General features: G+C 45.4%; 1 protein-coding gene across 1 annotated transcript in view; it reads right to left on the reverse strand.

Moving 5' to 3' along the window:
* The window catches only part of LOC309547978 (uromodulin-like), a gene marked incomplete at both ends in the record, with an annotated part of 51,033 nt that overhangs the window by 18,287 nt on the left and 10,504 nt on the right, over nucleotides 1-22,242 (reverse strand). Inside the window, 4 exons of the mRNA XM_082247969.1 lie at nucleotides 629-886; nucleotides 8,505-8,659; nucleotides 18,536-18,732; nucleotides 20,151-20,201. Of these exons, the coding sequence (XP_082104095.1) occupies nucleotides 629-886; nucleotides 8,505-8,659; nucleotides 18,536-18,732; nucleotides 20,151-20,201 (661 nt within the window). The remainder of the gene's footprint in view (nucleotides 1-628; nucleotides 887-8,504; nucleotides 8,660-18,535; nucleotides 18,733-20,150; nucleotides 20,202-22,242) is intronic.

The raw sequence follows: 22,242 nt of genomic DNA on the forward strand, positions 1-22,242 counted from the left end.
CGGTACGTGTGTACGGGGCTTTAGAATACAATGTCACTGTCACAGTGGCCTTTTACAAATCCTTGACAGCGGGAAAGTCCTTCTTTCCTCAAAATGGGAAGGTAGTGACTAGTGACTATGGATACAAATCTGCAGGGCTAGGGAGGCCTTCTCTGCCCACAGTGAGCAGAGGGTTTTTGCAGAAAAATCTTTTACCTTTACAACCACTTTAAAGTGATAGTCAACCCATTCTTTGCTAATTAAGAATCCAGAGGAAGAGAATAATGAAGTGTAGCCAACCCTACACACATTATCAGTATGTGTATCTTTGTAGGCATTAACAGACTTCAATAAAGATCTACTAAAGAGTGAAGTGGAATATCCACTTCATTTGAAAACCCCACTGTTATTGCTCACATAAATTTTCTAGTGCATTGGAAAGCCTCAATGTTTACTATGTGATCAATTCCTTTAGCATAAGTGCATCCAAGTCAAATATTCCCTGAATCAAAATTGGGCCCTATGAGTCTGTGATTGGGATGAAGATGAACTGACATTTCACCTATAGATAGCCTTTTGGTCCCAAAAGAAAGAAACAGCTAACTTAAAACAGGATATACTCACACCAATGTTCTAAAAGGGACCTTACCTGTTAATTATGATCTTATACTGTATGGGGTCATACATGTTGTTAGTTGGGGTACTGTAGCAATTTACCATCCGAAGACTAAAGTCATTAATAGCAACTGAAGTACTACCATCAGATATATAAACGCCAACATATAAGTTTAATTTGGTTGACAAGTGTATAACACTATCGGTATATGGAGTTGTATAGCTGATATCTTTGTAGATAGCCATCTTCACCTTAAACCGTCCATCATTTCCAATCGGTATATAGGTGGTGCTATAAAGACAAAACAGGGAAAAGAAAATGTAAAATTGAAAGTGTTTGTTGTCCCCCTACCCCCTCCTCCCAACTTTCCTTAAATTCATCTTGGGCTCATCCTATTTTTTACGGTCAGTAAATTTTCAGCTTTTTTCATTATTATGGGAAACATCGCATTTAAAGCTGGCCATAGGCCATTTTTCATTAGTATGGGAAACATTGCATTTAAAGCTGGCCAGACATGCAGGCACAATTGCATTGTTTTCAGGGCAGTGTTTACAGTGAGGATATGGAGGGGGTGCATTCCAGACACCTTCATCACTGGCTTTACAGGGGAAAATTAAATCATAGCTCCAGGAACAATCTTTTTTTTAAATGTACGTTTGGCCAGATTGGTTATATGTAGTTATTGATAAATCACATCTGGAGGGTGGCTGGAAATGTTGAAATTCACTATAGTAGTCTGTACTACACTGACTGTTCCAGGCTCTGCTGGAGCAACTTCCCCTCGGGTACACTAAAAAGAAGAGTCACTAACTTGGTACCTCTACCATTCAGCAAATGTCTTGTATTTTTTTTCCAATGAAAGGAGGTAATTATTTTTCTACAACCAGTGCAACACTCACATTAGAAAATATATGTAAAAACCCACATAAATGATAGTGCTAAATATCATCATAATCATTCCAATGTTTCGAAATACGATAAAAAAATTCTTAAACTAAAATGAGATATATATTAAAAAAAAAAGTCCATAGAGTATATTCAAATTGTGATCAAAATTAAAAAGTAGAAAAGTCCCAGGGTGACACCTCTCACTCTCATGCAAGGCTTACCAGAACAATTGTGACCCCCATAAAAAGGTGGTCAAAAACACATTACTTCAATGGATCACCCGCCCAATGCAGGAATAATCGTCGCAGAATATCCAGAAATGTTTAACATATCGCCACCATGGACGCCAGGATTGCGATACCTAAGACGACCCTGCACTATGCTACATGCTTTTACCAAGACTTACCTATGTGAGTAAGATTTTATTAGACCTACATTAAAGTTGTATACCTGCTGCACTTAGAAGATGCTGTGCTTTTCTCTCTTTTAAGAGGAATGAGGATGGGATTCTCAGGGTGAGGAGTCCTGGGGTGGTCCACTTAAAAGGAAAAACAAATTTACAGTTTTTCCCAGGATTTTTAAGTCCTTATTTAGGTTCCTGGGTGGGAAAGAGCCTCCAACCATGACTATAGGTACCTTCAACCTAAAAGGTTAACCCACCTGTAAGAGAGAAGCTAAAAAGGGCAGGAAACAGGCATCAGGTGTACATAAGGTGTTGGGCGGAACAGGACACAGTTGTGAGAGGGCTGTAAGCTGTTTGCTGAGATGCTGCTGGGTTTTTGTGAACCTATTCCAGACCCCTGAAGCAGGCGGGAACTTCAAACCTTGTTGTTGGACAAGTTTATGCTTGCAGTAAGCCGAAGCTTCATTTTTGTAGCAGAGTTTAAGGATTGTTTTGTTTGTTATATGCTGAAGAAAAGCTGTTTTGGTTTGCCTTTGCCCTGGTGATCTGGTAATAGGGTCTCTTTAAGGAAAAAACTGCAATAATTATTCAATATAGGTTTCTAGCTGCTTACAAAATGATACAAAATAACATAAACATATATATTAACCTCCAGGGCTTTTTTTTCCCCCAGAGAACAGGTGCAGGAACTCAACCACAAACTCCCGGACCCCCCCCCCCCCCCGGTGCTACATCAAAGGGTGAGTGTGACTAAATGGATAAGTGGGAGGGTCTTAAAGTAACGCACAGAATAAAGAACAATGCAGAAAATGCAGGAGTCAGAATAACATAATGCAGACAGTGCAGGGATCAGGAGAAGGGATTGCAGAGAGTGCCGGGCTCAGGGGTAAGTAATGCAGAGAGTGCAGGGGTCAGGAGCAAGTAATGCAGAGATTGCAGGGGTCAGGAGTAAGTAATGCAGAGAGTGCAGGGATCAGGAGTAAGTAATGCAGAGAGAGCAGGGATCAGGAGTAAGTAATGCAGAGAGTGCAGGAGTCAGGAGTAAGTAATGCAGAGAGTGCAGGGGTAAGGCGTAAGTAATGCAGAGGGTGCAGCGGTCAAGAGTAAGTAATGCAGAGAGTACAGGGGTCAGGAGTAAGTAATGCAGAGAGTGCAGGGGTCAGGAGTAAGTAATTCAGAGAGTGCACGGGTCAGGAGTAAGTAATGTAGAGAGTGCCGGGCTCAGGAGTAAGTAATGCAAAGAGTGCAGGGTCAGGAGTAAGTAATGCAGAGAGTGCAGGGATCAGGAGTAAGTAATGCAGAAAGTGCAGGGGTCAGGAGTAAGTAATGCAGAGAGTGCAGGGGTCAGGAGTAAGTAATGCAGAGAGTGCAGGGGCAAGGCGTAAGTAATGCAGAGCGTGCAGGGGTAAGGCGTAAGTAATGCAGAGGGTGCAGGGGTCAAGAGTAAGTAATACAGAGAGTGCAGGGGTCAGGAGTAAGTAATGCAGAGAGTTCAGGGGTCAGGAGTAAGTAATGCAGAGTACAGGGATCAGGAGTAAGTAATGCAGAGAGTGCAGGGATCAGGAGTAAGTAATGCAGAGAGTGCAGGGATCAGGAGTAATTAATACAGAGAGGGTAGGGACCAGTGGCATTGCTAGGGGGGTGAGGAGGGAATAGACCGCACCCAGGTGACACCGACCAGACCTGTGGGTAACAGCACCGCACCCCTACACTGATCTGCATCTCTCGCCGGCTGTCTCGGTCCCACACAACAGGGCGGACAAAAGCCGCCTCCCCCTCCTAGCGGTTTACATCTACACAGGAGGAGGGACACCACTGTGCATGTTCTGCGCTGATCTGAGGTATGTACATTGTAATGTAGATGGACAGAGGAGAGGGACAGTGACCAGTAAAGGGGACAAGTTGAAAAAAAGATGGGGGAGTAATTGGGGGGGGGGGGGGGTTAAGAGGACATGTGACTGGGGGCACTATGAGAGGGGAGAGGAAGGTCCTATGATAGAAATGGGCAACCCTCCAAAGAGCACAAGCCCTCTCCCCTCCCATAGTGCCCCCAGCACATATCCAAACCCTCACCTCCCTACTAGCACAAGTGGAGAGGGGGTCTGCACTGAGGGGGGTCTATACTGCTGAAAGGGGTCTGCACTGAGGGGAGAGGGGTCTGTATTGATGGAGAGGTGTCTATACTGATAAACTGATGGAAGGGGGGTCTAAACTTATGGAGGGGGGTCTGTACAGAGGGGGAGGTCTGCACTGATGGGGGGGGGGGTCGGCACTGATGGTGGAGGGTCTGCACTGAGGGGAAGGGGGTCTGTACTGATGGAGAAGGGTGTATACTGATGAAAGAGCAGTCTATACTGATGGAAGGGGGATCTATACTGAGGGGGGATCTGAACTGAGAGGAGGGGCGGGGTCTGTACTGACGGAGGGGGGTCTGTACTGATGGAGGGGGGTCTGTACTGATGGAGAGGGGGGAAGGTCTGCACTGATGGAGGGGGGGTCTGTACTGAGGGGGGTCCGCACTGATGGAAAGGGGTCCATACTGATGGAGAGGGGTCTATACTGAGTTGGGTATGTACTGGGGGGGGGTCTGTACTGAGGGGGGTCTATACTGAAGGAGGGGGTCTGTACTGAGGGGGGGTCTATACTGATGGAGGGGGGTCTATACTGTGGGAGGAGGTCTGTAATTAGTGGGGGGGGTATATACTGAGCAAGGTCTGTACTTAGTGGAGGGGGCTGTGTACTGAGGGAGGGGGATCTGTACTTAGTGGGGGGGGGGGGGGGCTCTATACTGAGGGAGGGGGGTCTATACTGATCGAAGGGGGGGTCTGTACTAATGGAGGGGGGTCTGTACAGAAGTGGCGTCTGCACTGATTGAGGGGGTCTGTACTGATGGAGGGGGGATCTACACTGAGGGAGGAGGGTCTGCACTGAGAGAGGGGGGTCTGCACTAATGGAAAAGGGTTTGCACTGAGGGGAGGGGGATCTGTTCTAATGGAGAGGGGTCTATACTGAGGGGGGCTGCACTGATGGAGGGGGTCTGTACTGAGCGGGGAAAGTCTGCACTGATGGAGGGGGGTCTATACTGAGGGGGGTCTGCACTGAGGGGGGGTCTGCACTGCTGAAGGATCTATGCTGATGGAGGGGGATCTGCACTGAGGAGAGGGGGGTCTATACTGATGGAGGGGGGATCTGCACTGATGGAGGGGGGGGGGTCTGCACTGAGGGGGTCTGCACTGAGGGAGAGGGATCTGTACTGAGGGAGGGGGGTCTGTACTTAGAGAGGTGGGTATGTACTGAGGGAGGGGGAATCTATACTGTGGGAGGGGGGTCTTTACTTAGTGTGGTAGAGATATGTACTGGGGGGTCTGCACTGATGGAGGGGGGTCTGCACTGAGGGAAGAGGGGCTGTACTGATTGAGGGGAGGTCTGCACCAGGTGAGGGGGGTCTGCACTGATTGAGGGGGTCTGTACTGATGGAGGGGGATCTGCACTGAGGGAGGAGGGTCTGCACTGAGAGAGGGGGGTCTGCACTAATGGAAAAGGGTTTGCACTGAGGGGAGGGGGGGTCTGTTCTGATGGAGAGGGGGGTCTATACTGAGTGGGGCTGCACTGATGGAGGGGGTCTGTACTGAGCGGGGAAAGTCTTCACTGATGGAGGGGAGTCTGTACTGAGGGGGGTCTGCACTGATGAAGGATCTATGCTGATGGAGGGGGATCTGCACTGAGGAGAGGGGGATCGGCACTGATGGAGGGGGGGTCTGCACTGAGGGGGTCTGCACTGAGGGAGAGGGATCTGTACTGAGGGAAGGGGGTCTGTACTTAGAGAGGTGGGTATGTACTGAGGGAGGGGGAATCTATACTTTGGGAGGGGGGTCTGTACTTAGTGAGGGGGGGGGGGTCGGTACTGAGGGGGGTCTGCACTGGTGGAGTGGGTCTGCACTGAGTCTGCAATCTGTACTGATTGAGGGGAGGTCTGCACTTAGTGGGGGGGGGGGCTGTACTGAGGGAGGGGGGTCTGTACTGAGGGGGGACTATAGTTGGTGGAGGGGGGTGACACAATGTTTTTTCTGCACCAGGTGACACCAACCCTAGTGACGTCACTGACAGGGATCAGGAGTAAGTAATGCAGAGAGTGCAAGGATCAGGAGTAAGTAATGCAGAGAGTTCCGGGATCAAGAGTAAGAAATTCAGAGAGTGCAGGGATCAGGAGTAAGTAATGCAGAGAGTGCAGGGCAGAGGCGTAACTAGAACCTTTAGGGCCCTGCTGCAAAAAAACCATGAAGGGCCCCCCGCGGACCCCTGGCTTGGGCCCTTCCCTTCAAGCCTGGGGCTCTTCCCACTGATCCTGGGGCCCTTTACTCTTGTTGCGGGGCCCGTTATTACGGTCCCGCTGTGGGACCCTTTCACAAGTTCTGCAGTGGACCCCCTTCCTGCCATCTTGGGGCCTCCCCACAGTGGTGGAATGCCAGAGCCTGCTTGCAAGTGTGACCTTTGCGATCCTGGAGGTTCACCCACTGGTGTCAGTAGTTTTATTTTTTGGTATTTTAATTGTATTATTTTTTATCATTTTATTTTATACAATGTCATTGACTATGACTCTGTCCATTCAGAAAAGGAAGGAGATGGTAAATTACATATTTACCGACCCTTCCTGGTTCTCTCTTGTGACACATCCCCTGCAGCAGCCAGCAGGAGAGGGAAGGGAGCACAGTGGGGGGGGGGGGGGGGGGACCATGCAGGGGCCCAGAGACAGCAGAACACAAGTGAACTGGATAGGAGGAGTGGCGGGGGAAGCATACAGAGGAACCAATCTCCTCCATTTTCTTCCTGCAGCTACAGGACGAAAAATGAGGACAGTGATTTCTCTACATGCTGCCCCCGCCACCCCTCCTGTCCAGGTGTACAGGGGAGCCGCACAGGCCCCCTGGAGCATGGGGCTCGGTTGCAATTGCAACCCCTGTAGTTACGCCCCTGATGCAGGGAACAGGAGTAAGTAATGCAGAGAGTGCAGGGATCAGGAGTAAGTAATGCAGAGAGTGCAGGGATCAGGAGTAAGTAATGGAGAATGCAGTAAGTGATGCCCAGGCCACTGTACAGAATACAGCCAAAAACAACCCCCTCCAGCCAGTACAAACCCCTCTCCTCAAGCCCATACCCACCCCAGCTCAGATCTCACCCAGCCATCCCAATCTTCCCTCCACCTCCAGTAAAGATCACCCTCCACAGGCCTAAAGCCTCATTCACACGAAACTGATTTGTGTCCTGTACAGGGCCATGTTTACCCACACAGTGATGCATAGGTGTTCCGAAGCAAGCAGTCCCAATATGACATGCATGTGAGTGTGGGTGCTTGTCCCTGAAGTCACCCTGAGTGCGTCGGGGCTGTACATCCCAGCACCAATGTCACATTGGGAACAGCAACTGTGTTTGTACAGCCCTTTTGTCCCAACAGATAACAATGGGACTTTCGGCACAGGGATGCAAGAAACACCTGTACATCCTTGTTCTGGTAAAACATTGCCCTGCACGGGGCACAGATAATCACTCAGTGTGAATCCCCCAGGCCCCCCCCCCCTTTGTATAAACTATTCTCTCCCAGCTTCTTGTAAAATAAAGTTTTACAAGTTAGTTCTTGTAGAAGAAACTGCTGAGCCACATACACTAGGCCACACTGCAGTCTTACTGTACACAGGGCTCTATCTTGCTCCCTCGTTCTTTTGCTGTGTGGAAAGTCTGCTTTTTATTTCCACTCATTCTCAGGTACCCCTGTCATAGAATGTACCTCTGCAGAGTAGAGGAGAGAAGGGAGGAGGCCACCTGTAGTGTTCAGCCTGTTACCGCATGCTGCCTATTGGTGGGCGGAACTTGAGCAGGAGGGGACAATGTCAGATCACTCCTGCCTGCCGAAGACCATAGTTTGCAGACCGCACTCAGCGACCATAGATGATCAAAAGAAACTCTAGGCTTGCTGGCCCCTATTGGATTGAAGTACCACCCCTCACCTACACCACGGCCCGTCCCCTCCTCTGCTGTTATGGAGATATATAGGACAGGGAGGGTTCTGTGTGCGCTGCTGGCAGAGCTGGGCTGTCATTTGGAGACACAGTAAAGGAGCTCTCACGTTTACAAGTAACAGCAGTGAGCGGCAATGACGTTGTTCCGCCACGCTTCGGCAGAAGAAAAGCCCTGTAAGAGCCGGTTTCCACTACCACGACCAGAAAGTCGCCCCGTGACTTGAAGAGACTTGTTTAGAGACTTGGAAGAGACTTGTGCACTACTTTGAAGAGACAGGCGGCTTTGTCTGTGGGGAATGCCTGGCTAATCTCTTTCTTCTTCATGGAAAGTCTGATAACAAGTCGCTTCAATTAAGATAAGGAGGCGACTCCCATTGAAGTATATGGGACAGTCGGATCACAGGTTGCCTCAAAGTAGTACAGGACCCTTTTCTGAAGTCGGAGCGACTTCAGTAGTGCCAATTAAGACGGCACTAATTGATTAACATTGCTTTTCTTATGTCAAGCGACCTGGGGCTACACAAGTCACCTCACAAGTCGTGCTAGTGTGAATGGGCTCTTAGCATCACATATTGAAACATTTTTTGAATAATAAAATATGTACCTTACGTCAGGAAACAAAATTTCGTCAAGAGAAACATTCATGCTTAATGGATATGAGCAGCTAACGTTTAGGACGTAATCCTCTCTATAGATAATTGCAGCAGGATCTGGTGGCAAGTAAACGTAATTCCTATATATGGCATGTGTGTCCGTCACCTTGAAGTAAAAAAATGTAATAAAAATAAATCAGTAATGATTTGTTATTGGTGTTTCATGATTTAAACTGTAAGTACTGTTATGTTATAACATTTTGACAGACATTAAAACAGCCATTTATAGTAAGGTAGTGTATGTATAACTAACAAGGTGGTCATCCACTAAAATAATTGAAAATTTCTGTCATTCCAGCATACAATCTAGTTAGAAACATAAGGCCTCATGCACACATGACATTTTGCAAACTCTCCTAGAAGCCTTTCCTCCTGGCTGCAGCATTTTGGCACAAAAAAACACCAGACGCTTATAAAAATGCCTAACGATTTTAAAAGCTCTTAGGAGCTTTTACAGGAGTCAAGCACTTGGCCATTCATTTATTTCATTGGCCAGAATAATAATTTATTTTGGACACTGAAATGAATTACCACTCAAGCAATAAACGCGACTAGCATTACCACACGTTTAGACGCGTTTATAAACGTCAAGAGTTTTATTTCTGCCAAAACTCTGCTACTTCTGGATGCACTGGCAGTGGGTTTTTTTCTGTCTCTAAAAGCCCCTGCCACTAAACTCTGATAAAATCCTGTGTGTGCATGGACACATAGGCTAACCTGCAAGGGAGTTTAGAGACAGGAAAAAAGAATATGGATTTTTTTCTACAGCTTACCTGTAAAATCCATTTCTTGGAGTACATCATGGGACACAGAGCCATATTCATTACGTATGGGTTATAGGCCACCTTCGGGTGAATGGACACCGGCAACCAATCAGACAGGAAGTCCCCCTATATAACCCCTCCTATACAGGAAGTACCTCAGTTTTGTAGCAAGCAATAAATACCCAATACAAGATGGGAGGGACCTCTGTGTCCGTGATATACTCCAAGAAACTGATTCTACATGTAAGCTGTAGAAAAAAATCCATATTTCCTTATCGTACATAACGGGACACAGAGCCATAGTCATTACGTATGGGATGTTCTATGGCAATGCACTTGAGGGGAGGGGGACACCATCAATACCGCCATCAGACCACAAAAGGTCTACATAGCTGCCTGCAGAACATTGTGGCCAAATGCAGACTCCTCCTGGGTCCTAACATCCACTTGATAAAATCTAGTGAAAGTATGCACTGATGACCAAGACGTGGTTTGCAAATTTGAGCCATAGAAGCTTGATGGGGAATTGCTCAAGAGGGACCTACACTTCTGGTAGAGTGTTCTTTATCGGAAAAGGTGGAATCTTCCCTTTCAAACCATACCCCTGAATAATACCCTGGAAAATCCAATGAGAAATCGTAGACTTAGATGCTGACAGCTCTTTCCTGGGCACTTCTGGCAGTACAAAAGATCGCTTTTACGAATCTAAGCCGACATTTTCAAATAAGTCTTAAGAGCATGTACTACATCAAGAGAATGTAGAGGAACTTCCCTCCTCTGTTTGAGGATCTGTAAAAAAGTAAGGCAGTACAATGTCCTGATATAAGTGAAACACGGACACCACCTTGTACAAAAAACCTGGGCGTGGACGCAGAGTCACCCTATCTTGATGTAAAATCAAGAATGTCTCTTTACAAGAAAGAGCTGCTAGTTCTGATACTCTTATAGCTGAAGTTATCGCAATCGAAAAGACCAATTTTCTGGTCAAAAGAATCAGGGGGATATGCCCATTGGCTCAAAAGGCTGTTTTTGTAAAACTGCCAGCACCAAATTTAGGTCCCAAGGACACAATAGTGGCTTCACCGGTGAAAGCAAGCATAATATCCCTTGAACGAAGGTTTGAACCAAGGATTGCGAAGCAATCAGTCTCTGAAAAAAAAAAACGACAGACTGAAATTTGACCCTTAATTGTGCTTAAGGCTAGTTTCATATCTACTCCTACTTGCAAGAAAGCTAGAATTCTCCCGATGATATTCATTGCCTGGCTTCACACCAGGAAATGTAAGATTTGCAGACTTTGTAATAAATGCCTCTGGAGATAAGTTTTCTAGCATTTACCAGGGTAGAAACTGTAGGGCCAGATATACCACATGCTTTCAAAATCAAGGCTTCAATAGCCAAGCCGTCAAATTTAGAGACTGTAAAGCAGGATGAAATATTAGACCTTGAGAGAGCAGGTCCGGACGCAGTGGAAGAACCCAAGGCCTTGCCACTGCCAGTTTCTGAATTTGTGCATACCAAAAGCTCTTCGGCCATGCTGGGGCTACCAGGATTACTGGTTTTCTCTCTAGCTGGATTCTGCGTAACAGACGCGGCAGAAGCTGAACCAGAGGAAAGGCATAAATCAGGAAAAACTCCCCACCAAGGCATCCACCCTGAATACAAGTGGATCCCTGGTCCTGGACACAAATCTCATCAACTTGTGGTTGATCCTGGATGCCAACAGATCCACATCTGGGTCCCCCCCCCCCAGCATTTGCAGATCAATGCAAAGATCTTGGGGTGTAAAGACCATTCCCCCGGAAACATCTGTTGACGACTCAGAAAGTCTGTCTGCCAGTTTTCTATTCCTGGAATGAAAAGTGCCAATAGGCATGGAACACATTTTTCTACCCAGGATAGGATGCTATTTACCTCTTTCTGGGCTGACCGACTTTTGGTGTCTCCTTGATAGTTGATATAAGCCATAAGCTGTGGCATTGTCGGATTGTACCCTGACAGGGTAACCTGAAGTCTGGGCTTCCAGAATTTAAAGCCCGACAAACTACTTGGATTTTCAAGACATCAATGGGGAGACTTTTCTCTACCCAAGACCACTTTCCTTGGACTGTGGCCTCCTCCAGAACTGCTCCCCAACTGGAGAGAATGTCATCTGTAGTCACTACTTTCCTGACTGCTGGAAGAAAGGATTTCCCTTTTTCCCTTTAACCAACAACTTAGACTCTGGCACTCTTAAATGGTACTCTTGGTGCCAGAGACATGCACCAGTCTAGGGACTGGACCTTTCTGGACCATGCTGACATAATGTTGTTCTGCAAGGGGCTGGCATGGAATTGAGCATAGGGAATTGCTCCGAATAAGGAAACCATCTTTCCTAATAACTTCATGCAAAGACATACAGAAGGATACTTTTGCCTTCTTACGGTTTGAACCAGATCCTTCAGGTCTGTGACCTTTCTTGATGGCAAAAATACCTTTGCCTGTATTGTGTCTACAAGGAAACCCGGATACTCCAGACCCTGGACTGGCTGTAATGCTGACTTTGTCAAGTTCAGAATCCAACCCAGACGTTCTAAGAACTGAACTGTCTGGAAAACATTTCGGCATAGAGCTGAAGCTGATCGATCTATTGGTAATAGATTGTTTAGATATCCTATCACTGATATCCCTTGAGACCTTAGGGCAGCCAATACTGGAGCTTGGATCTTTGTGAACACTCTTGGAGCCGTGGCCAACCCAAAGGGCAGGGACATAAACTGAAAATGATGGTTTTCTACTGCAAAGCGTAAAAACCTTTGATGGGCCTGAAAAATAGGCACATGAAGGTATGCATCCTTAAAGTCTATGGATGCTAGAAATTCCTCTCCCTGCAGGGAGATCATGACTGAATGAATTGACTCCATACGGAAAGTACGAATGTTCAGAAACTGTTTTAAAGCTTTGAGATCCAGAATAGATCTCATGTCTCCATTTGGCTTGGGGATTACGAAAAGGTTTGAGTAAAAACCCCTGAATCTTTCATCCTCCGGCACTTCTGTAATCACTCTTGGTGACCTTAATTAGTCCAGAGCCCGAAAAAGAGATTTTCTTTTTAGAGTATCATCAGGTATGTTTGACTTTACAAACCGGGGATGCGGGAACACACAAAATTCCAGTTTGTATTCCTGATAGTGGAAATAACCCAGTTGTCCTGAATTATTTCTACCCAGGCCTTTGAGAACTGTAGCAGCCTTCCCCCAACCGATTGGGTGGAGGCGCCCCTTCACAAAGAAGGCTTAGAGGTGGACTTGATAGATCTCTGGGCCCAGGGTTTCTTCTGCCCTTACCCTGAATGCTTGGTCCTAGATCAAGACGGCTGTCGCAACTGCCTGGGATTAGAAGCACTGGGAGTCTGAGTGCTGGGAATCTTAAAAGAAGGACGTTTGCTTTTCCTCTTAAAAGCTACTGTAGGTCGTATCTTCCAGCCTAGAGTACTCCCTAAATGAAATGTTTGCATTTGTATTTAAGTATGTACATGTTTTATGGAATTTTGTCCATTTTTATTATTGTAAACAAATAAAATTGACGTCAGCCTTTTAAACTTTATTACTTTGTTTGCTAACTGGAAAATAGATGGGGCAAATTTATTTCATGCAGCCATTGGTTGTCAGCGGAACCCCCTCTGCCGAGCCATTTTATTCTCCCGGGGGGTGGGGGGAACAGGGGAAGCCATCCCTGCTGGTAGAAGGCAGCGATTATTGCTAGTTGCCAGCCACTTGCTATAATTGCATGTAAAATCCAGCAGGCCGGTTGTACCCAAGTTGATTGATCAATGAACTTGGGTAGTCAGCCTGCCCATACTTGGCTTGAATCTCAGCCAGTTAATGTTGAACCGCCCAAGACTTGAACTGTCTATGGCCAGCCCCAAATCTGCCCTTTCTCTAAAGTATGATTAGCATTTGGATTGTGCGTCAGAGGCTACTGACAGGCAGTGAGGAAGAAATGTAATGCCTCCTCACTGCCTGTTTTAACCCCATTATTGTTGACAAATGCGCGGCAACTGCATACATTACACTCGGTTGTGGGGCATTTGAGGCACTTCCTGTTTGCCTGAATGGGCTGCGTTTGGCGGGTTTGTCACCCCCTGATTGCTACATGTCAGGTAGACTTTGCTGTGGTTTTTAAGTATCACAACCATGGCATGTAAACTCTTCTGTTGGCTGCCTATTGGAGCTTAAGGAGGTGCTGTTGGTGGGTGTCAAAAACGCAGCTCCACCACTTATTTTTATTGTCCCACCGACCACACGTCTAAATGACACCCTAATGAAAAGTTATTTCACTTAATACGCTGACTGTAAAAATATATGTGAATGGGGAAAAGTCTGATCAGTCCCAGGATTCTCTCCCCCATTCGCAGTTTGTGTTCCAAGCGGTGTAACCAATAGAAGAACCTTTCTCAGTGGAGGAGGAGGGAGAAGGGGACATGTCCCAGTTGAACCATCTGTACTGTACTTTAAGGTGTCAACCATCGTAGCTCTTAAATTTCAGAGACTGAAAGAAGACAGGCACCCCTGCAGTGAAGATGTATCCATGACCCACAATTTTGGGACATATTTCATTACAAGTAAGTGATGTGAAAGCTGAAGGGATTTTTTTCTTTGTTTAACTAAACGTCAGGTTTAATTATTAGGAGCTAGCTTAGGGTTAATACTATGGTCAGGGGATAAAGGGTTAGGGGTTACATGTTAGGGTCAAGATAAGGGTTCAGGCGAATTCTCCTGATAAATAAGGGGTTATATTTAAGAGGACAGATTAATTGGTTGAGCCTAAAGCAGTTCTAAAGTCTAAAGGGTTTTACCTTAAATCACTCTTCGAATTAAGGTAAAAAACCTTCCATTGTGTGTTCCCCTCCTTCTCAATACTTACCTGACTCCTGTATCGACCCAGCTCTGTACCCAGCTGCAGGTCTTCTCTCCCCTCTCTTCCTGGTTCCACAGGCTTTGCCAAGAGCAGCAGAAGCCATTGGCTCTTGCAGTTGTCAGTCAAATTCCCTGAGCAGAGACTGGGTGGTTGGACTGAGCCATGCTGTGTGTGTCTATGACAGTAAGCCCACATGTCTACCCCAAAGCAGGTGGCTTGCTACGGGGTGGCTTTGTGCAATACCATTGCAATACCATTGCACAGTGCAGGTAAGTAGAAACCTATTTGTAGCACTGTCCCCATAGGGCTTGCTGCATGATGACCTCTGATTACCAGCACACAGTCACTTAGGAAACAGTTCACACAACCCTCCTTACTCTTGATGGCTCGTCACACATTAAACAGTCCAGGGGTATTGGTCTTTAGTGTTTATTTTGGAACTTGAATGGGAGAAGGGAATAGTGGGATACTCCAACTGTAACTATTCACAACGGAAAAGGAAAAACTCTCACGTGGCCTCACCAGGTTGTTTGTGGAAGCAGCTGCACTGCTTAATCCATACTGCCACGTGTATGGAAAGAGTTAGGTCTCCTTGCTCTTTACTCTCCAGCAATAGACTTGGTGAACTACATTCTCGTCAGGAAGCTACCTAGCATCCATTTTTCTGACACCCATCCACTGACTCTTCTTGCTGCAGGGGTGCCCCCCTCAGCTCAGGCCCCTTGACACAGATCTGTACTCAGAATCAGATTCTCCAGTGTTTTAGTCAGCTTCACAGGACCTCTGGGTTCAGTTCCTCACTAGCACTCTCCAGGCCCTCAGGTTGACTACCTGAGGCCACATGGCAGCTCTACAGAGGAGAAGGCATCCACCCCCTCCCTCCGGGACTCCGCTATCCAGCCAAAAGACCCAGAGCACATGTGCTCCTGGCTTTATACAATATTCCAGCATGCACTGAGGCACTTTGACATTGAAAATTGAAAATTTACATTTTCTACTTTGACTGTTAAAAAATATGCAATATATTACATTTTTGTCATATGTTTAGGCCAAAATGTATTTAGCTGCATGTCTTTGACAAAAAAAATTCTCAATGAGTGTATTTTTATCCACTTTAAGACCGGAAGATTTTACCCCATTCCTGACCAGGCCATATTTTGCGATTTGGCACTGCGTTACTTTAACGGACAATTGCGCAGTCGTGCGACACTGTACCCACATTTTTTTCCCACAAATAGAGCTTTCTTTTGGTGGTATTTGATCACCTGTGCGATTTTAAATTTTTGAAAAAAAGAGCGAAATTTTGAAAAAAAAAAAAACAATATTTTTCACATTCTGATATATAATATTTCCAAAAAAAAATTTAAAAATCAAAATTTTTTAACATTTTAGGCCAATTTGCTTTCTGCTACATATTTTTGGTAAAAAAAAATCGCAATAAGCGTATTTCGATTGGTTTGCGCAAAAGTTATTGCGTTTACTATTTACGGGAAAGATTTATGTCATTTTTATTGTTTTCTTTTTTTTTACTAGTAATGGCGGCGATCTGTGTTTTTTGCGGGACTGTGACATTGCGGGACATTGCGGCAGACAAATCGGACCCCTAACTGACATTTTTGACACTTTTGGGGGGACCAGTGATATTACTACAGTAATCAGTGCTAAAAATATGCACTGTTACTGTAATAATGACACTGGCAGGGAAGGGGTTAACACTGTTGGTGATCAAGGGGTTAAATGTATGCCTCATGCTTACTGACGTGTGTGGGGGTTCTGTGACTATGCTGCATCCTGTGATCTCTCCCTATCTGTCACAGAGAAGACTGCCCTGCACCCTGAGCCCACCCAGTTGTGTGACAATAGCGAATGAATATTTGCTATTATCACACTGATTCTCCACCCAGCCAATCAGGAAGCAGGTCCTGAGACCCATTTCCTGATTGATCGAAAGGAGAAGCCATGCTATTGGCCAAGGAGGAGAAGGGAGGAGACGCAGGGGAAGCCACCGCCGCTGCCAGGGAAAGCCGTCGCGGCCGCTGTCTGCCCTCCATGTCAGTCCAGGGTGAGTGAGCCGGCGACGGGGGTGGGGGGGGGAAATGATGTGCTGGCTGGAGCTGGTGTGGTCGGGGGGGTATGGTGTGGTCCGTCAGCCGCCCCCCCCCCCGGCCCATGGAGCACCAGCCGCCACTGCCTTTCAGCCGCCGCTGCGTGGTGAAGATGACTTGCTGAAGTTCAAGCCGAGCATCAGAACAGGGAAGAAAGGGTATTTAAGTGACTTTGAACGTGGCATGGTTGTTGGTGTCACACAGGCTGGTCTGAGTATTTTAAAAACTGCTGATCTATTGGGAGTTTCACACACAACCATCTCTAGGGTTTTCAGAGAATGGTCCAAAAAAGAGAAAGTATTCAGTGAGCGGCAGGTATGTGGAGGAAAATGCCTTGTTGATGACAGAGATCAGAGAAGAATGGGCAAACTGATTTGAGATGATAGAAAGGCAATCTATCTCAAATAACTCAAATAACCACTCGTTACAACCAAGGTATGCAGAATATCAGCGCTGAACGCACAGCACATCGAACCTTGAAGCAGATGGGCTACAGCAACTCGGCGATTTTGGCTCTGAGGAAGAGGGTCCTCCCTCAAAACGCGTAAGCCACATCAGGTTTTGAGGACGCCATCACGCTATCCAGCAGTAGAGAAGTGTCCTGGAAGCGAGCGGTGCCCATTTCCTATATGCTTGTTCATATGCTACGTTTGTGAGTATATTGTACTCTACCCTTATTTGATTTTAACCACTTAAGCCCCGGACGATTTTCCTGCTAAAAGACCAGGGGGTATTTTGCGATTCGGCACTGCGTGACTTTAACGGACAATTGCGCGGTCGTGCGACGCTGTACCTAAACGAATTTGACGTCCTTTTTTTCCCACAAACAGAGCTTTCTTTTGGTGGTATTTGATCACCTGTGCGATTTTTTGATCACGCGCTATAAACAAAAAAAGAGCGACAATTTTGCAAAAATAGCAATATTTTTCACATTTTTTTATATGAAATTCCCCAAAAAAAATGTAAAAATCAAAATTTTTTAACATTTTTGGCCAATTTGTTTTATCCTACCTATGTTTGGTAAAAAAAATCGCAAAAAGCGTATTTTGATTGGTTTGCGCAAAAGTTATCGCGTTTACTAACAAAGGGAAAGATTTTTGTCATTTTTGTTGTTTTTTTTTTTAACGCGTAATGGCGGCGATCTGCGATTTTTTTTGCGGTACTGCGACATTGCGGCGGACAGATCGGACCCTTGACTGACATTTTTGACACTTTTGGGGTTACCAGTGACATTACTACAGTAATCAGTGCTATATATATGCACTGTTACTGTAAAAATACACTGGCAGTGAAGGGGTTAACTTTATTTGGGAGGGAGGGGCTGTGTGTGTCCCTAGGGGCGTGATTCTTACTGTGATTGGCTGTGGCTCTAGCTGTAAGGACACTGATCAACGGATCTACATACTAGATCCGTGTAATCAGTGTCTTTACAGCGAGGAGAATGACAGGCAGCTTGTTTACACAAGCTGCCTGACATTCTCCCTCTTCCCCCGACGATCGCCGAGTGGCCGGCGGACATTGGGTCCGCTGGTCACACGCGCGGGGGGGAGCGTGACCGCGCGGGAGCGGGAGCGCGCCTTCGCGGGCGCGCGCTCGCTCCCCAGACCCTCCCAGGCTAGTGACGTTAATTAACGTCACTCTGCCTGGCAGGGGCTGACCGCCGCAGTAAATCTACTTGCGGCGGTCGGCAAGCAGTTAATAAACGTTTAAGTCGTTTACAAGGGGCACAAGGTCGGTGCGCCCTTCTCTTGTTTACTTCTACTAAAAAATCACCAGTATAAATATACACACACACACACATATGTGTTTGAGCTTTGAGGTGCACACCCTAATGCAGTGAAGGCAAACCTTGGCACCCCAGATGTGTTGGAACTACATTTCCCATGATGCTCAACTACACTGCAGAGTGCATTAGCATCATGGGAAATGTAGTTCCAAAACATCTGGGGTGCCAAGGTTTGCCTTCACTGCAATAGGCTGTGCACACCTATGATCTCTGAGGAATGTTTCCAACACTGAATCTATGAATGATTGAAACTATGCCATGAAAAATGAAGGCAGTTCTGAAGAGAAAAGGGGGTCCAACCTGGAACTAGCAAGGTGTACCTAATAAAGTGGCAGGTGAGTGTAAATTTCCATTTTTACCTAGCCAATGTGTAAAGGAAAATACATTTTTAACATCACTCGTACTGCAATTCAGTCCATAACACTTACAATTAGCTCGGTTCCACAAATGCCTTTTCCCAGTGACCACCTTAGAAATACAGAGTCATCATTATAGGGAAATCCAGTACATCTTCTATCCAGCAGATGGATGTATGGAATATTCGTTGCCATGTCTTTTAGCGTGGCAACCTTTAGGGTCAGTTGAATCTCATTATAGGCGCATACTAGTTCAGGACAAAAACCACCTTTAAGGAAAAAATATTTAGAAAGTGTTCAGTTTGCAAATCAGACATTTCTTCAGCTAACACTAGTGCTGCTGTTACACCCCAATAGACTAAGGCAATGCACCTACATTGTAGTACACTGCAATTCATTGTACTGTACAAAAAAACAGGGTCTTGTGAAATCTTAAGCATGTTAATGATGCCATCATTGATTTTGAAATTCGACCAACCAAGCCTTCAATTTCACCCCCAAGTTGCCACAGAAAATCTTTTTTGTGGCCAGGAATCTTCTTTTCTTTCCGGGAATTTTCTTTTCTTTTTCGATTATAATGCTCACGTGATTCTCCCATCGTTAATTAGAAAATCGTTCGTTTTTCAAAAAAAATTCCCAACATCCCTCAAATTTGATGGCTGCATGAAATGGTGCAAATTTCGAACAAAAGTTCTTAGATTAGATTTTCCAAAGAAAATGATTTTGGAATTCAACCCATGGATGGCCAGCCTTAGGGTATGGCAAGGGTCTGGCTCTGGCAAGGAGATAAGAAACCCAATCGTTTATAATATATGGGCCAGGAAGAGATTGTAAAAGAGATTTCACAAGATCTTTCAAAATCTTTTCCTTTCTCAGCAAAGACCTGCTGTTGAAGAACATTCAAACCTATTTGTGTGTATGCATCAACTTCTCCAACATTCCAGAGGACAAAAACCAAAATGGCAGCATTCAGAACATGTATACAGTAGGTGCAATGAGATGTGATGTTCATTTTTATCTTGCCACTGCTATAATCAGGGAAGCCATCAGAAATTTTGGGGCCCCTTACACAGCTTTGGACCTGGGCCCCTCCGGGCCTGACAACCAACATTCCTCAGGGCCGTCTCGCCACTCCGCCCACTAGCCATCCCACCGAGTCCTTCAGTGCACCTACTTTAGTTTGAACATTCTTACATCTTAATATATGTAAATGAATCCACTCCAGCAAAGAGACATCTCCATATATTCAGCAAAGAGACAGCCCAATCCTGCAAAAATAAATTTCCATCGAGCAAAGAGACACCCCAATCCAGTAAGAGACATCCCTTCGGCTGCATTGGCTTACTCTGCGGCCATCCTGCTTTAGCAATTGCTAGTTACTACAGCAGCAACAACTCAATCTCGTTGGTTGGGCCTGGTCGGCCAGGCCCCTTGGGACGCCTGGGCCCCCTACATATGCATGGGCTGTCCCTCCCTGATGGCTGCCCTGGCTATAATGCTGCTTTGGACTTTAATGTGCTGCTATTAGGCCATTGAAAGGTGCATTCTGACTATTGCTATGGATTACCACATCTTAAACACTGCTCTTTGAGCTACATAAGCCAGTTGTTGTATAAAAACCTTACATTTACATATATACATACCAAATACATAATACACAGTAATACTTTCACTAAACAATACATACTTTTTAGTTTACAAGTTGACCCGTCACCACCTCTGTTACTGATAGCATACCCTGCAAAGCAAAAAAAGAAAAAATATTATAATGAGAAAACATTTAAATCTCCTAAATAACTGTAGCCCCTCCATGTGTTATGTAGCACTTATAAAAGTTAAGGTGTTGCTAGACCCTGGTGCCCAGGGCCTGTGCCCTGGGTCTTCTACTGTTCTCTGTTGCCATATTTGCTAGTATGATAAGCATACTAAATTTTTTTTTCAACTTTTTTTGTCTTTTTAGTACATCTATTCCCACACCCCCAGCAGTAACTGCATTTTCTTTCACTGCTCTTTAGTTGTTGGGTAGATCATTTAGCCCTGCTCACACCAGTGCAGCTTGTCACGCCCTATTGTCGGCAATGGAACTGTTCAAATCAGTGCGACGCTAGCATTGCGGTGCTGCACCGATTTGAAAAAAAGGTTTCTGCATTATTTTTTTGCAATTTCAGGAGCACCTGAAGTCACACTGACCTGTGGATTTGAAATTGTGCGATTTCAAATGAAGTCGCACAATTTTAAAGCTTCATTCGATGTGAAAGGGAGCTAAGTGAATTATATAAGCTGGCATTTGTTTTACAATTTTTACATTGTACTAGGTTAATTTGTTAACCTATAATTTTTTAGTTTAATTTAATAGATTATCCACACCTCTTGGGTAACATTGAGGTTATACATTCTATGTACAAAATTATTATGTACAGTACATCCTCTGCACCACTGAAAGCCAGAGGAAAAGTGAGTACAATATACAGTATATAATGTATATATATTTATTGAATATGCTGCCTTTGACCAGGTGCTTTAGGGAAGCTTCAGTTAATGTTCTTACTAAGAACATGAACTACCCAGCTGAGTTCTAGGCAGATATAAATGTAGCCAGGTGACTGGCTGGGGATAGAGAGCGAGAGAAGCACTGGCTGCAGCCGCTCTATGTGACTACTGCCCTGCAGTGCTGAACTTGTTAACATCTATGTCACCAATAAAGGGAGCTGCTGAGCAAAAATAGTTCTAATGCGTCAGGCAGCACTGCACTGTGGGAACTGTAGTCCAGAGGAGAGAGACTCTACTGTAATCAAGAGCTTTTGAACTGCATTTTCCAGACAGAGATTGCCAGGAGTAGGGGATAGAGCTGTATTTTCTCCAGCTATGCTGGACACATCTTCCTCTTGCCATGTGGGAGCCCATAGAGTGCATATTGCTGTCTACTGTGCACCACAGCTGCTGCATTAATATGGCATGAGCAGGATCCAGAGTGTTTAGTTTGGGAGTGCTGACAGCCAGAGTCACCTATGTGCAGAGAAGATCAGTGGACTAATTGTTGTGCATGACTGGTTGGTGGGATGTAATATCACTGGGACTGGTGAGCTGCTGCTGTGGTGATTTACTATTTGATGCTAGATAGAGAGTGACTGAGCCTTTTTAGGAACTAACCATACAGTTATCTATTAGCCTTATTGCTGCCTGTAGGCTTAAATAGGACTATTCTCATGTGCACCTATGGTACCATTGGGCCCCAACACTAGCCTGCTAAAGAGTTAGCACTAAAGATTTATAGTTGCTACACAGAGACCTTTTCCAGATGCTTATTCTAAAAGGTACCACTCAGGGGACATTGCACCATATCCTAGCCGTTCTTTTAGATATAGTATTATTATTTACTTTGCAGTTAATGCTTACATGCACTTTTTCATGCTGATTCATGAGTTGATTCCAGTCTAGTGGTACAGAACTCTATTCTAAGTTACCTTGGCATAGTGATTATACTGTCTAGCAGACCATGTCTGAAACTACCTACTGTGTGGTAATTTCTGCTCAAATCATCATTTATTCTAACCCCTACCACTAAGCAGTCTTGTGTCTATTTCCTAGTGCTAATTCACAGCCAAGTTAAATAAAATAAAAAAATAAATAAAAATATCCCATAGTTTGTAGATGCTATATATTTTGTGCAAACCAACCAATATATTTTTTTATTTTATTTTTTTACTAGTAATGACAGAGATCAGCGACTTATAATGGGACTCCGATATTGCGGCAGACAGTCGGCCACTAACTGACAC

The sequence above is a fragment of the Pelophylax lessonae genome (assembly GCF_965119305.1).
Source record: "Pelophylax lessonae genome assembly, chromosome: 2".
NCBI lineage: Eukaryota > Metazoa > Chordata > Amphibia > Anura > Ranidae > Pelophylax > Pelophylax lessonae.